The 13,952-nt window shown below is 46.6% G+C and overlaps 1 protein-coding gene and 1 long non-coding RNA gene across 2 annotated transcripts in view; both read right to left on the bottom strand.

The window, feature by feature from the left end:
* The window catches only part of LOC309341387, an 81,732-nt gene that overhangs the window by 44,291 nt on the left and 23,489 nt on the right, over positions 1-13,952 (bottom strand). The gene's annotated exons all lie outside the window — the stretch shown is intronic.
* Positions 8,434-11,359, bottom strand: LOC309341165 (olfactory receptor 52E4-like). The gene has a single exon (XM_081860687.1). The coding sequence runs from the start codon at positions 9,492-9,494 to the stop codon at positions 8,532-8,534; it is 963 nt and encodes a 320-aa protein (XP_081716813.1). The 5' UTR covers positions 9,495-11,359; the 3' UTR covers positions 8,434-8,531.

Below are 13,952 nucleotides of genomic sequence, written 5' to 3'. Positions count from 1 at the left end.
TCCAAGGAAATTGGATCTTTGGTCAGCGCCTGGGAGCCCTGGAATCTCACACTCAGAGACAGGGGTAGTTTACAAATACAAAACACAAACACACACAATCATTTGTGCCGGTGTTCCTGACACACAACCAAGTGTGAAGGGTGCATGACATGCTTTAGCAACAGCCCTCCTGTAAATTAAGAAATGCAACCTGGTTGACTCAAAAAGGCAACATGGGAATCTTCTCCGGTGTCCCAGGAGGTCTGAGGGCCCTTAAAGAAAGAGGAGCCATTTCTGCACCAGTTACAGATAGGTAGCCATGTTGGTCTGCCATAGTCAAAACAAAAAATTCCTTCCAGTAGCACCTTAAAGACCAACTAAGTTAGTTCTAGGTATGAGCTTTCGTGTGCATGTATCTGAAGAAGTGTGCATGCACACGAAAGCTCATACCTAGAACTAACTTAGTTGGTCTTTAAGGTGCTACTGGAAGGAATTTTCCATTTCTGCACCCTGAGACACCAAAAGGTCAGCAGACTCCCCTGCAAATCCTGCGGAGCTGAGCTCCTCCTCCCATCTTCTCCAGGGCCAGTTTCTGCATGGGGGGGGGGTCTGCCTGCTTTGCCCTGCACCAGCCACAAGCACCAAGCTTCTCTCCTTGCCTGCCCACCCCCCCCCCATATCTACCCCAGATGAACCCCAAGAGACAGTAGTTTATTTTTTTTCCCTGGCCCTAACCACAGTCTTCTGCAACCTGGTGCCCTCCAGGTCTTTGGGCTCCAACTCTCATCAGCCCCAGCATCATCGGGGGTGGGGTGGGGTGGGGGGTGGGCTAATGGTATTTGTTGTCCAGAGGGAACCATGTTTCAGAAAGCCAAAGCATTGCAATAAATCAGTCTGAAAATATAGTTTTTCCCCCTTCCCATTTATTGCTTCATTAAAAGCATTACTATTATGTGCTTAAAAATAATTACACAAATATCGAGGGAAAATCTAAAATATTCTATCCCATTTTTTTTCTGCATTCTTTATTGCATTCTTAAATCTCGCTGTATAGTGATGTGTCTTCCCCAAAATTAAAATGAAACAGACATGAAGATGACATTGGCTCACTTTGCATACAGCCTTGTGTACTTGCTTTATGAACAACAACTGCAGTTTAACATGAACATTCTTTGGAACTTCCCTTCCTGGAGAAATGAGCCTGGCTCCCTCCTTGGGGTCTTTTGGCTGGCAGGTCCAGACTTCCTTGTCCCAAGAGGCTTTGGGGAAGTGACGGCTTTGCATGAAGACGCTGGTAACATGCAGCTTCTGTGGTGTTACGGCAAAAATCTGGGTGCGAGGCTGCTCTGCCACCCAGCTCATCGGACTAAGTCCGTGGGTCCCTGCGGAGGAAAATGAGCTCAGCCGGAGACAGGAGCAAACTGCAGAAGATCCAAGTTTATTGCGCAACAGGTTCAAGGCGAGATTGAACAGTGAGAAAGGGGTGACATGAGTTTTTGAAACTCCCTCCATGTCCCAGAATACAGTGCAAAACACGTCATGAATACATCACAGAAAGGTGGGGTTACACAGATCAGCAGTTCAGTAAGGTAGGGGTTGCACAGATTAACATATGGAGGAGGGAGGGGGGAATATGCAGAGCTGGAGATATGCACAGATAAACACTTCCTGGGGATGAAAAGACAATGGTCTCAAATATGCATAGTCTGCCACCTGACATTGTCTGGAGGAAAGGCTGATCAGAACAATTTGAAAGGATTAAGGTCTTGACACTTTGCTTGAGGGATTATGCTGGACAGGGGAGATGTGATGGAGTCCTAGAGTAATTGAGCAAACTGGCACGCTGATTTTCTATGAATTTTATAGATTTTAGTCCCTTTTGACAATTGGAAATAAATTGATATATTGTAGCGAAGAAGAAGGTGAAGAAGACATGCCCCCCCCCTTCCGTAACAGTCCCCCATTCGGAGATAGATTTGCATTAAAGTTCTGTAAGAACTTGCAAATCTTTTCTCCGCACCCTAAATCTCGGTGAAGGTAGGGGTGCCGTGTGAGTGGGAATAGGCCCTAATGGAAAAGGAGGTGGGTTGAGCAGGGCAACAAAGGAGGGAGCAACACGGACCAATACAATGTATGTGTATGTTATATAGATATGCACTAAATAATAACTTTGTATCTATCGTACTAGATGTGTGGGTTTGTGCAAACCTGAAGGGGACTTGCAAATCATGCCTCTTAAGGCCATTTGCAAGTATAGTAGTGCAAAAAGGACACCTGTTGTATTTTGTTCAATAGTGGTCTATGCTTTACATTTAGCAGGAAGGTCCACTACTGACTGAAAAAAAATGTAGTTTGCTTTGTCCCCCGCCATTTTTGTGTTCTCAGGTGTCAAGGTAGCTTTTCTGTGGTCTCACAGTAGTGGCAATCCCTGGTGAATCCACTTAGGGCTTTCATATTAACCATGTTGCCTGGCACTCACCACAGCTGCCATAGGTTCGGGCACGTCCTGAGGGAAATGTCCTTGACTTGGCTTCCTATGGGGGTTTTATTATTGGTCTTGCAGTCATGGGAAGTTGCGCACTTGCACTTTAAGGACCAAAAGCTAATTGCAGCCTGGATACACTTGCCCAATTCAAACTGAGTCCAATTTGAATTTATCTTTCCCCATGGTTCTCAACTCTTCAAACCAATCTGTTAAAAGAAAACCATTCTTAAAGGGGCACTTGTCGAAATAAGTCAATTTAACTGTATAAGGGATCATTCCTGCTAAACCAAAGCATATCCACCTTCATGTATCTTAGAAGCTTCTCCTTGGTAAAGTGGGTTTTAGCACATTTTTAAAATGGGTAGGGAAGTTGGCAGAGTGCCAGGTGAAACAACGAAATATGGTAATAAATTTATCTAAGTCTAAACATTGGACTACATAATATCCTGATCTGTTAAAAGGTATAAAATGTATGAGGATCCTCCACTGGGGTGTAAGGAATAAGACATTAGACATAAAACACTTACACACAAAAATAGCCACAAAATAGCCCCCCCATTTGTGGAAATGACACACTGTCAGACACATTTCAACATTCCTACGTAATAACACATAATACAAAACAAACTAATTAAATATCAGTTGCATATCTTGAGACAATTGGGATATTTTATATATGTATCTTGAGGTTCAAAAGTCAGAAAATGTCCTTGTAATTCAACTCCACCCCCCTTTGTCAGCCCCACTCCCCCCGGCAGTCTATATCCTTTGAAAGAGACATCACTTTGAAACTTTGGTGTCTTCTGTTGTGGTGGCGAAGTCTTTCATTGGATCTGTAATAACACACTTGTAGAAGTGATATCCTGTAAGGGCAGGGTGGACTTAAAAGACACAGTTAAAATAATAATAAAACACACACACACACACACACACACACACACACACACACACACAATGACCTATGAGGAACCAAAATAAATAAATGCTAAGACACAGAATTTTAAGAAATCTGAAGTAACAATGAAAATAAAAGAGTGTTTCTTGATGTGACCACATCAGTTAGAATGTTAATAGCAAAATACTGGGAAATGACTTAATACCAAGAAAATGAATGGCAATTTAAAGTTGTGCAAGTACCTTGAACTAGCCAAAATGACAGAATTAATAAGAAATGATCAGGCAAAGGGTAAACAAATACCATTCCACAAACAATGTTAGGTTGTGCTTCGCTTAATTTCGTAGACATCATGGAAAAACTGATTAAATAAATGAAAAGAGATTATTTGTAACTTAAAGCGTCAAAGGCACGAAGAGATGGAAGTCACAAATACAGCAGGGATTCAGACATGTTTCACAGAACAGGAAAGAAAGTTGCTGTGGGAGAAAAGAAGGGACAAAAACCTTTGTTATCGGGGTTCACATATCCTGTTAAAAGGGAAAAATTATTTCATGTGAGAAGCCTGTCAGGAAATGCTGTTCCTAAAATGCACACAAAGTCTGTGATTTTAAATCCCTTGGGGGGGGGGAGTGCTTTGAAATTTACCTGTGAAAAGAATTTGGCATGTTAATCATGTTAAGATTTGAAACTTGGCACACCTTTTGTCTTGCGAAGCCCCTGGAGCAAAGGACACATTAAGGGTGATTTCCCTCAGTGGCTCCAAGTTTTACATAAGGAAATTAGGATAAATTTCCCCCTTCAGCCCAAGCTCCTCTCACTCCCTACAGTTCCCCCTCCTTCCTCTCTCTCTCTCTCATTTCTTTTCCTATCCTCTTTTTTCTTTTTTCTTTTTCTTGCTGATCTAGTCTCTGTGCATGTGTGGAGTTCATGTCTCAGCAAACCTTTTATACTATTGAAATGTTGCATCTTTTGGCAAAATTAGAATTTGAATAAGGGAAGGGTAAGTAGATTTTAAAAGAGGGTTAGATTTAAAACAAAAGAGAGAAACTCAGCAATTGAAGTATTCACCAACAAAAGCTAGCAATTTCAGCCCAAGCAAAGCGACTGCTTCCTTTATGTACAGGAAAGGGCTAATATCCCTCTGGCCATTCGTGGAACAATGCCACGCCCTTATATATGGGGGAAAATGGCCAGACTCAGAATTCATAAGATTTTTTAATATTCCCAATCATTTCAGCCTTACCATTTGCAGACAAAAATTTTTTCTGCCCTTTATTTACAGGATAAATGGTCAAGACTCATATGTATTTGATGTGCTTAAACTTTGAATTGACTTTGAAGTCTGATTTTTTTTTTTTAATAGTAGACAAAATGATAAACACTGTAATCACTCAAATGCTTGATATTCTCAGTTGTGCTTCGGCTTCACCTCTCATGTTTTAAAACTAAAGAGCAAAGCTAGGCTGAATTTCAACTCCATCACCACACCAGAATTTAAGAATTACCCTCAAATCCTCCAATGCTTGCAGACACATGTCCTTCCACACAGCCTCAAATTGGGAGAGCTAAAAGGGACCCTGGGGTCATCTAGTCCAACCCTCCAAAATAAAGGGTTCACAGCAAGATTTCACAGCAAGATTTGTACTACACACACATACTTATGTACACAGGCACTACTGGGGAAGAGAGCACAATCAGTGCTCCTATCATGTACTAAGGAAGAAGAAAATAAAAATTCCCAACTTTATACAGAACCCTTTAGCAGATCTTGAGATTAGTTTGAGTTTACTTCTTTAGACGTGCAAGTTCCTTAGAGTACCTAGACAAATGATCTTTAAAGAAAGATTGAAGTGAACATTTTCTTAAGATAGGGAGAGGATCTCTTATAAAGCATAGTTAAAACAGCCATAGATTTGATTTAAAGGGAATACAAAAGTGACAATTTTCCTGAATTTGCAGAGGAATAGTAAACCTAATCTATGCCCCCCCCCCTTTTGCAGTTTCCTTTAAAGGAAGCTTACTCAGAAGTAAATTTACCTGGCACAGAAGAGGAGAAAGGAAAAAAAAAAAAACCCTGAAAGAGACAGAATGAAACGGGGGGGGGGGGGCATTTTCTAAGAAAAGAGGCCTGATATCAGGAGCCTTACAATAACTCTTCTGTCCAACCAAATCAAAGTTAAAACTGGACTCAGATATTTTCTTAGAAGGAAGACCATACTTTCATAGGCATGTGCTTCATGAAATAAATACACTGCATTTTAGCTTGAGAGAGCAGTTGTGCTCGACTACGCTTTTGCAGCAGAAACATCTAATTCACATTAGAAACATTCACATTCCAGAAACATTAGAAACATTCACATTCCAAAATAGACTGTAGACTCACAATCTGAAAAGTTGCGGCAGAGCACGAGGTGGGGTAAACATTTGCACCTTTCATTCTCATTTTGTCTTATTTAGGACTGATAAGGTCCAGCATGGCTTCCTTAAAAATTAAATTTTGAAGCAAGCTTGCAGTTTAAACTATGCGCGCTTAAGAAAGGCAGTCTGTCAGAGACAGAAGGAACAGACAACACACATAACAGACGACATGTAAACACACATATTCTCATATATGTATTAACACACAACACACATAACAGACAACATGTAAACATATATACTCTCATCCTTTAGTTGGTTATTGCAAGGAGTTGGGCTGCTTCCTTTAGCTTCATTAAGTGAAATTAGTAGGAAGGTCCCACATGGTTTTAAGAGCCTCCTTGCCTCTTCAAACACCACCAGTTAACCAGCCGGCCAACGCAATTCGGGCTTGGCGGAGGCGGTGCTGGCAGGCCAGATTTCAGAACAGAGGTTCTCTAATTTTGCTTCGATAATAATTTGTGGCCAGGAATCGTCTTCCAATACGTGATGACAAATTGGAGAGGAGAGTCAGGGTCCTTCTGAGACTGAGATGGCTTTCTAGAAGCCTTCTTCCCAGAGTGAGCCCGCTCGCGTTTGGAAGCCTGGGTACCCATTTTATGTTTTACGCGTGTCTAGACAGAAAGAGGGAAGAGAAAGGGTGGTAAGGATTGGTATATCTAGGAGATTGATATACTTAATACGGGATTTATAGTAAAGAGGGGTCTTTAGTCGCTTGGCAACTTCCTTAGAGGGTTTTTAAAGAGCTCTAGCTATCCGGTATTCCTTCCTATTTCCTTAGTCAATAACCTGGGGTCCTTTTCCACTCTGCCGATCCCGCCCAATTCCTCATGGGCTATCCCTCCTGGCAACCTCCTACCTATCGTCAATCTCAGGAAAAGGGGGCCCTACTGAACGCCCACGCCGTGCGGTGCCAGATCGGGTGATCCCTGGATAGAGTTTCGAACCGAAAATCCCCCTTGCTTTTGGAAGCGGGCTCACGCACGATACACGTGTTACGTGGCACCGACCAGTGCGGCTGGGATTGATACAGAAAGCAAGACCCCTTCCTGCCCCCTCCGTAAGGGCGCTCGGGAAGTTCGGAAGAAGAACTCCAGCCCCTTGCTTTCAACTGGGATACCCGTTGCGGAGAGTCGGCTATCTTTCAAGTCGGGTCTCTCCGTCTTACTTTCGGACTCCCAATTGGTGCGGCTGGCTGGAGGGTTTTTAGAGAAAGAGATAGAGCTCAGAACCCCCCTTTCGGGTCGAGCAGCAGTCCACGGTCTCTCTCACCAATTGGACCAAGAGACAGGCGAGAAGGAGCGATAGAGAGGAGGGCAGAGAATTCAGTTGCCAGGAGATTTCCACCCCTTTCCCACCAGTGCACTGGATTTTTCCTTTTCCTTATACTCACATGTCTTCTATGATGATCCCCGGATTGATGAATAAGCCGGCTGGATCCCTCTTTGCTCCCCGGCTGAACTCCTGGGGCTTTCGATTACCGCCCGGAGGATGGCCGGGGGTCCAAAGGATCTTCCCAGGCAAAATGGCCTGGTGCCGGCTGAAGATTTCAGGGCCCCCGGTCAGCAACGCGGGAGAACCGCATGCCCCACGTGGGGCGCCAACTGTTACGGCAAAAATCTGGGTGCGAGGCTGCTCTGCCACCCAGCTCATCGGACTAAGTCCGTGGGTCCCTGCGGAGGAAAATGAGCTCAGCCGGAGACAGGAGCAAACTGCAGAAGATCCAAGTTTATTGCGCAACAGGTTCAAGGCGAGATTGAACAGTGAGAAAGGGGTGACATGAGTTTTTGAAACTCCCTCCATGTCCCAGAATACAGTGCAAAACACGTCATGAATACATCACAGAAAGGTGGGGTTACACAGATCAGCAGTTCAGTAAGGTAGGGGTTGCACAGATTAACATATGGAGGAGGGAGGGGGGAATATGCAGAGCTGGAGATATGCACAGATAAACACTTCCTGGGGATGAAAAGACAATGGTCTCAAATATGCATAGTCTGCCACCTGACATTGTCTGGAGGAAAGGCTGATCAGAACAATTTGAAAGGATTAAGGTCTTGACACTTTGCTTGAGGGATTATGCTGGACAGGGGAGATGTGATGGAGTCCTAGAGTAATTGAGCAAACTGGCACGCTGATTTTCTATGAATTTTATAGATTTTAGTCCCTTTTGACAATTGGAAATAAATTGATATATTGTAGCGAAGAAGAAGGTGAAGAAGACATGCCCCCCCCCTTCCGTAACAGTGGGAAGGTTCTAAATGCTTACAGTATACCAGATATTTCTATTAATTCCATTAATATGTAATTGTTTCTTAAATTATTACTCTTTTTCTATGTGTTTAGCTATCTTAAGTGTAAGCTGCCTTGGGTCCCTGTCAGGGAGAAAGGCAGGATAACAACAACAACAACAACAACAACAACAACTCTGGTATATCAAAAAGTTATTGTTCCTCCTCCTCTCCAAACTGTGCTGCAGTGATTTGGGCCAGAGTCCAGCTTGCTAGGATCAAAGAACTGCAGAGAGTTCTGAATCAGACCATTGATCCATCTACCTCAGGATAGCCTACACTGATTGGCAGCAACCGCTCTCTGGGGTTTCTCTCCCAGCCTTACAAGACACTCGGATTACGTAGAGCATGTTATATATCTGAACTCCCACTCAACAGATTGTAGGAATGCAAAATAGAATCGTAGAGTGGGGAGGGACCCTGGGGGTCATCTAGTCCAACCCCCTGCAAGGCAGGATAATCAGGAGACGTTGGACAAAGGCGCCCTTTTGGAGAACAAGAACTGCAGGATCCTCCTGCGCAGCTCCCGGGTCCGGATGCCGTAAATGACGGGGTTGAGCACCGGGGGCAAAATGAGGTAGAGATTGGCAATGAGGATATGTGCATAATGGGGGATGTTGCGTCCGAAGCGGTGGGTGAGGAAGGAGAAGAAGGCAGGAGTGTAGAAGACACAAATGACTGCAACATGAGAGCCACAAGTGCCCAAGGATTTGAGCCGGGCCTCTTTGGAGGGGAGCCGGAAAACAGACTGCAAGATCAGCACATAGGACAAAAGAATGAGGACCAAATCTAGCATGAGGAAGGCAATGGCGAAGAGGCCGTAGATGACATTGATCCGGATGTCAGCGCAGGCCAGCTTGGCGATGCCCATGTGCTCGCAGTAGGTGTGGGCAAGGATGATGTGGTCGCTGCAGAAGGGCAGGCGGAGAGTCAACAGGGCAATGGGCAGCACCAGCATGGAGGGTCTCAGAGCCACGCCAGCACACATCCAGGCGATGCGTGGCTTGGTCAGGATGGTGGTGTACCTCAAGGGGTCACAGATGGCCACGTACCTGTCAAAGGCCATGGCTAGCAGCACGACAGACTCCATCCCTGTGAAGGTGTGGATGAAGAACATCTGGGCGAGGCAGGAGCCGAAGCTCATCTCCCCAAGGCCAAACCAGAAGATGGCCAGCATCTTGGGCACAGTGGAGGTGGAGAGGCCCAGGTCGATGGCCGAAAGGAAAGAGAGGAAGAAGAACATGGGCTGGTGGAGGCTGGCTTCCGTTTTGATGATGAAGAGGATGGTACAGTTGCCCACAAGAGCAACGAGGTAGCCAAGGCAGAAGGGGATGGAGATCCAGGAGTGGAGAGCTTCCAGCCCCGGGACCCCCAGCAGGATGCACGTGGGGGAATGAAAGTGGGTGGCATTAGACAGTGGCATTCTCCTCCTGCCTCTGGCCAGGTGTGGGTCACTTCATCCCTGCCAAGAAAAAAGAAACAGGCTAGCAGGTAGAACCATTTGGACACGAGTAGAGATGCCTGAAGATGGCCTATGGTGACCTATGATGGCAGCCAAGGGAACCGTCTCACATTCAGGAGTCAAGAGGAGCATGGAGGCAAATGGGATAGGTGAGTGACTGTAGAGAGGGGGTAGGAGTCAAGAGGGACAAGGAGGAAGCTAGAGCCAACACTGCAGTTCTAACCCCCGTTGCAGGGGGTTGGACTAGATTACCCCTTGGGTCCCATCCAACTCTACAGATCTATGATTCTATGATTATTGCATACATGAAAAGGGTTACAGGTGCAGGAGTGTGAAATGTCTGGGTCTCAGCTTTTGCACATAACCTCCAGTTGCCTTGGCAAGCAGTCTTCGGTGAGGGGCCCCTGGCATCCCTTCCTACATCTTTCTCCCTGGCTTGTCAAAACACCCTGAGTCCTTCTAGGGTCAGATAAGGCCGGCATTCAGTGCAGGAGGAAGGCATGAGAGCTGCAGAAGGCAGGCACACAGGAACCGGGAATCAAAACGTTCATTGGTACATTCTCTCTCTCTCTCTCTCTAAAAAAAAGGTTAAATGCACTTAGTGTTAGAAAAGTTAGAACAAAGTCTGTATCAGGAATCTAATATCTAATCAGATGTCAAAGTTTTTACGTCACAAGCAACTGGCATTCAGATGCATCGCTGCCTCCCCATGTGCAGGCAGAGAAGAGCCATTCTGGCGACAGCGAACCCTCTCACCTGCAGAGCCACAGGGAGATCCGTCAATCACCAGGAAAGCATCTGCTTCCCATGCAGAAGATCCCAGGTCTGGTCCTCAGCAACTCCAGGCCGGGGGCTGGAGAGACTCCCTGCCTGAGACCCTGAAAAGCCACGGCAGCCACTGCCGTCCACCTCTAGGTTAAGGTGTCGTTTGGCTCAGCCTAAGGCAGCTTCTTCTGCTCCTGAGCTTCCTGGTGGAGTTTTGCAAGCAGCTGCATCCTGCGCGGAGCATCGCTCTGAGGCCACCTGGCTGAGCGGGAAGCAGCCTTTATGGTGTCTCTGTGGAGAACGAGGGAGGGGGCACCTCAAGGGGCTGTTCAGAGACATTTTCTATCCCAAACAGGTCCATTGCGCCAAGGTATGCCCAGCTGTGGGGCATCTCTCCAAGGCCACCGGGTCGGGGGACAATGGACAGCATTAATCATTGAGTCCCTCCAGCACAGTGCTGCCCCCAGGGTTTGAGGACCACAGGGCTGGGGAATCTGTGGCCCTCCGGGTATCCATGCAACCCATCTCCCGTCATCCCTGACCACGAGCTGTGCTGTTTGGGACTGAGGGAAGTCCCAATATATCTGGAGGACCACGGTGTCCCCATCCTGGGCTGCAGCCTCTAACTCCAGTGAGTCCAAGTGGAAGAAGAGAGGAAGGCTAGCCTGGATTTGTTTGAAGTTTCAGGCTAGCCTTCCTCTCTTCTTCCACCTGGAAGAGGGAAGAGGTGTCCGCAAGGACGCAACGGAAGAAGCTGCTCCATCCCTTTTGGGGTCTATGCCTCTGGAGCAGCAGAAAAACAAGGTTGCTCCATTTTTTATGAGAGAACCCTTCAGATACTTGAAAATAGCCATCATAGAATCATAGAATTGTAGAGCTGGAAGGGACCCACAGAGGTCATCCAGCCTGACCCCCCTTGTGATGCAGGAATCTCAACTGAAACACCCATGGCAAATGGCCACCCAACCACTGCTTTAAAACCTCCAGGGAAGGAGAGTTCCACTGCCGAACAGCTCTTAATCCAGCAAAAGCGTGTGCATTTAGGGTTCACTAGATTCCTCACCACCTCGATCGGAAGCCTCTGGCACTTGGTTCCTGCCTCCCTGTTCCCCAACGCTGCCCCTTGCCTTGGCAGGGAGACACACAGCCCTGGTCAGGCATCCCTGAGCCCCTTCAGGATTTCTCATCAGAAATTGTTCCAGGAGAGGCAGGAAGCCAGAAGGACTGACTAAGGGATGGCATAAAAGTGCCTCCCCTGCAGAGGCTCGTTCCAGTTGCTCTGCCCACACCCGGACAATTCTTCTGCTCAAAGGCTGAGTGTGAGCCCAGGAACAGAGATATCTCCCCCATCAAGGCACTTAGAGCACAGATGTCAAGGAAATAAACAACTACCAGACTTTTAGAATACATCTGAAGGCAGCCCTGTTCAGAGAAGTTCTTAATGCTTGACTGTCTTGTGGTTTTATAAATTGTTGAGAAAGCCGCCTAGAGTGGCTCAGGCAACCCTGTCTGATGGGTGGGGTACAAATAAAAAGATGGTGATGCTCCATGTCTCTTTTAGCTGAGATTCTTTAGTTGAGTTGCTTTAGCTGAGATTCCTGCACTGCCTGGGTTGGACTAGATGTCCCTCAGGGTCCCTTCCAACTCCACAGTTCTGTGGTTCTATGATTCCTTCTCCAGGGCTAAGACCAAGTCAAGTGCTTTTGAAGTAGCCAGTAATTTAAGAATTCTGAAGTCCTCGGTTGAGTAGCACCTTTTATTTGTTGTTGTTGTTGTTTAGCCATTTAGTCGTGTCCGCCTCTTTGTGACCCCCTGGACCAGAGCACACCAGGCCCTCCTGTCTTCCACTGCCTCCTGCAGTTTGGTCAAACTCATGCTGGTAGCTTTGAGAAAACTGTCCCACCATCTCGTCCTTCGTCGTCCCCTTCTCCTTGTGCCAACATCAGGGTCTTTTCCGGGGAGTCTTCTCTTCTCATGAGTCTCCTCCAGCACCAGAATTCAAAAGCATCCATTCTTCGGCGATCAGCCTTCTTTATGGTCCGGCTCTCACTTCCATACATCACTACTGGGAAAACCAGAGCTTTAACTATACGGACCTTTGTCGGCAAGGTGATGTCTCTGCTTTTTAAGATGCTGTCTAGGTTTGTCATTGCTTTTCTCCCAAGAAGCAGGCGTCTTTTAATTTTGCGGCTGCTGTCACCATCTGCAGTGATCAGGGAGCCCAAGAAAGTAAAATCTCTCACTGCCTCCATTTCTTCCCCTTCAATTTGCCAGGAGGTGATGGGACCAGTGGCCATGATCTTTGTTTTTTTGATGTTGAGCTTCAGCACCTTTTATTAGAACCATCCCAAAAGTCACCAGCCATTTGAGGTCTCCATGACTCCTTCCTGCAGGAGGCAGGGATGGCCCCCAACTTGGGTGGCTTTGAAAGACGATTAGACAAATTCAGGGGGGAGGAGAGGGGTCTTGAGGGCCAATAGTGCTAAGGAAGTATCAAAACTTGGGGTTGCCCAATTTTTTGGGCCCTGCGGGTCCAAAATTGGTCAGGTTCAAGCAAGAGACCACAGCTCAGATAAAGAAGCCAAACAGCAGCTATTAAGCCTGATCATTTATTTGTTGCAACTACCGGTAACTTTCCACTCCTAAGCAAGCAAAGAAGAACCCAGAACAAAAGGTTACATCCAGTTCAAATGTTCCCATGATTTCCCATACTACAGTTCAAGAAGCATAATAGGAGACATCAGAATCTAGTCAGAAAAGAGGTGTGGTGCCAGGCAGAAATCTGAGTCCCCGTCCCTCAAGGCTGCAATTATTCATCCGCCTTTCACCTTCCATGGAAACATTCCTGTATTATCTTGAATCAGTTGGCGCCACTTATTCTTGCTGCACCTGGTGAACTCCCAGCCTGCGTTGCGTTTCCCCAATATGCATTGTGAAGGTGATGGGCTTCTGTCTGGCTCTTTGCCATGTGGGCTCTTGCCCAGCCTGCAAGTCAGGAGGGGGATTGGGGGATTGTGGCTGACCCTGACCCACCCACAGGGCAACGCGGGTCTTCTCCCCTCCAACATCATTACTACCTTTGGAACTAAAGAAAAAAAATTGGGCTATTTTGGGTGATCTTCTGTGTTTTATAGGGTTCCTTTGCCTTATTCTGATAAGATGATCATAAGCATTGGTTCCTGAGCATTTGAACGGGTGCTGTGTGTGTGTGTGTGTGTGTGTGTGTGTGTGTGTGTGTGCACGAGCACACACTCGCTTTGTTTTGAGTCCCTGCAATGCTTCGGGTGCATTGGTTGGGTGCCCCTGCTTTTGTCCTTAAATAGCATCAGTTGGCGGCAGCAATGCTTTTAAATACCAGTGGCCTGAAAGGGCAGGAGGGGAGAGCAGCTCTTGTGCTCAGGTCCTGCTTGTTGTTTTCCCCCTTGGGGCATCTGGTCGACCACTGTGAGAAGAGGCGGCTGGGCTGGCCGGGCCATTGGCTTGATCCTTCTGTCTCTTCTTCCCCAGAAGCTGTAGCAGGATCCAGATGAAAGAGGCTGGGGCTGCCTTGCAAACCAAGGAGGTCCACTCATCCTCCCTGCTGATGGAGATGCATCTGTGGTAGCTGCTGGGTGTGAGAATGTTGTGGATAGTAGGAGAGGATATATTGATTCA

This window comes from Podarcis erhardii (genome assembly GCF_964252035.2).
Source record: "Podarcis erhardii genome assembly, chromosome: 4".
NCBI classification, from domain to species: domain Eukaryota; kingdom Metazoa; phylum Chordata; class Lepidosauria; order Squamata; family Lacertidae; genus Podarcis; species Podarcis erhardii.
The sequence above is the reverse complement of the archived record's forward strand: the minus strand, read 5'-3'. Positions and strand labels throughout refer to the sequence as shown.

Excerpts from the sequence above, each read along its gene's own strand:
- LOC309341165 (XM_081860687.1), bottom strand. The coding sequence starts at position 9,494 with ATGCCACTGTCTAATGCCACCCACTTTCATTCCCCCACGTGCATCCTG.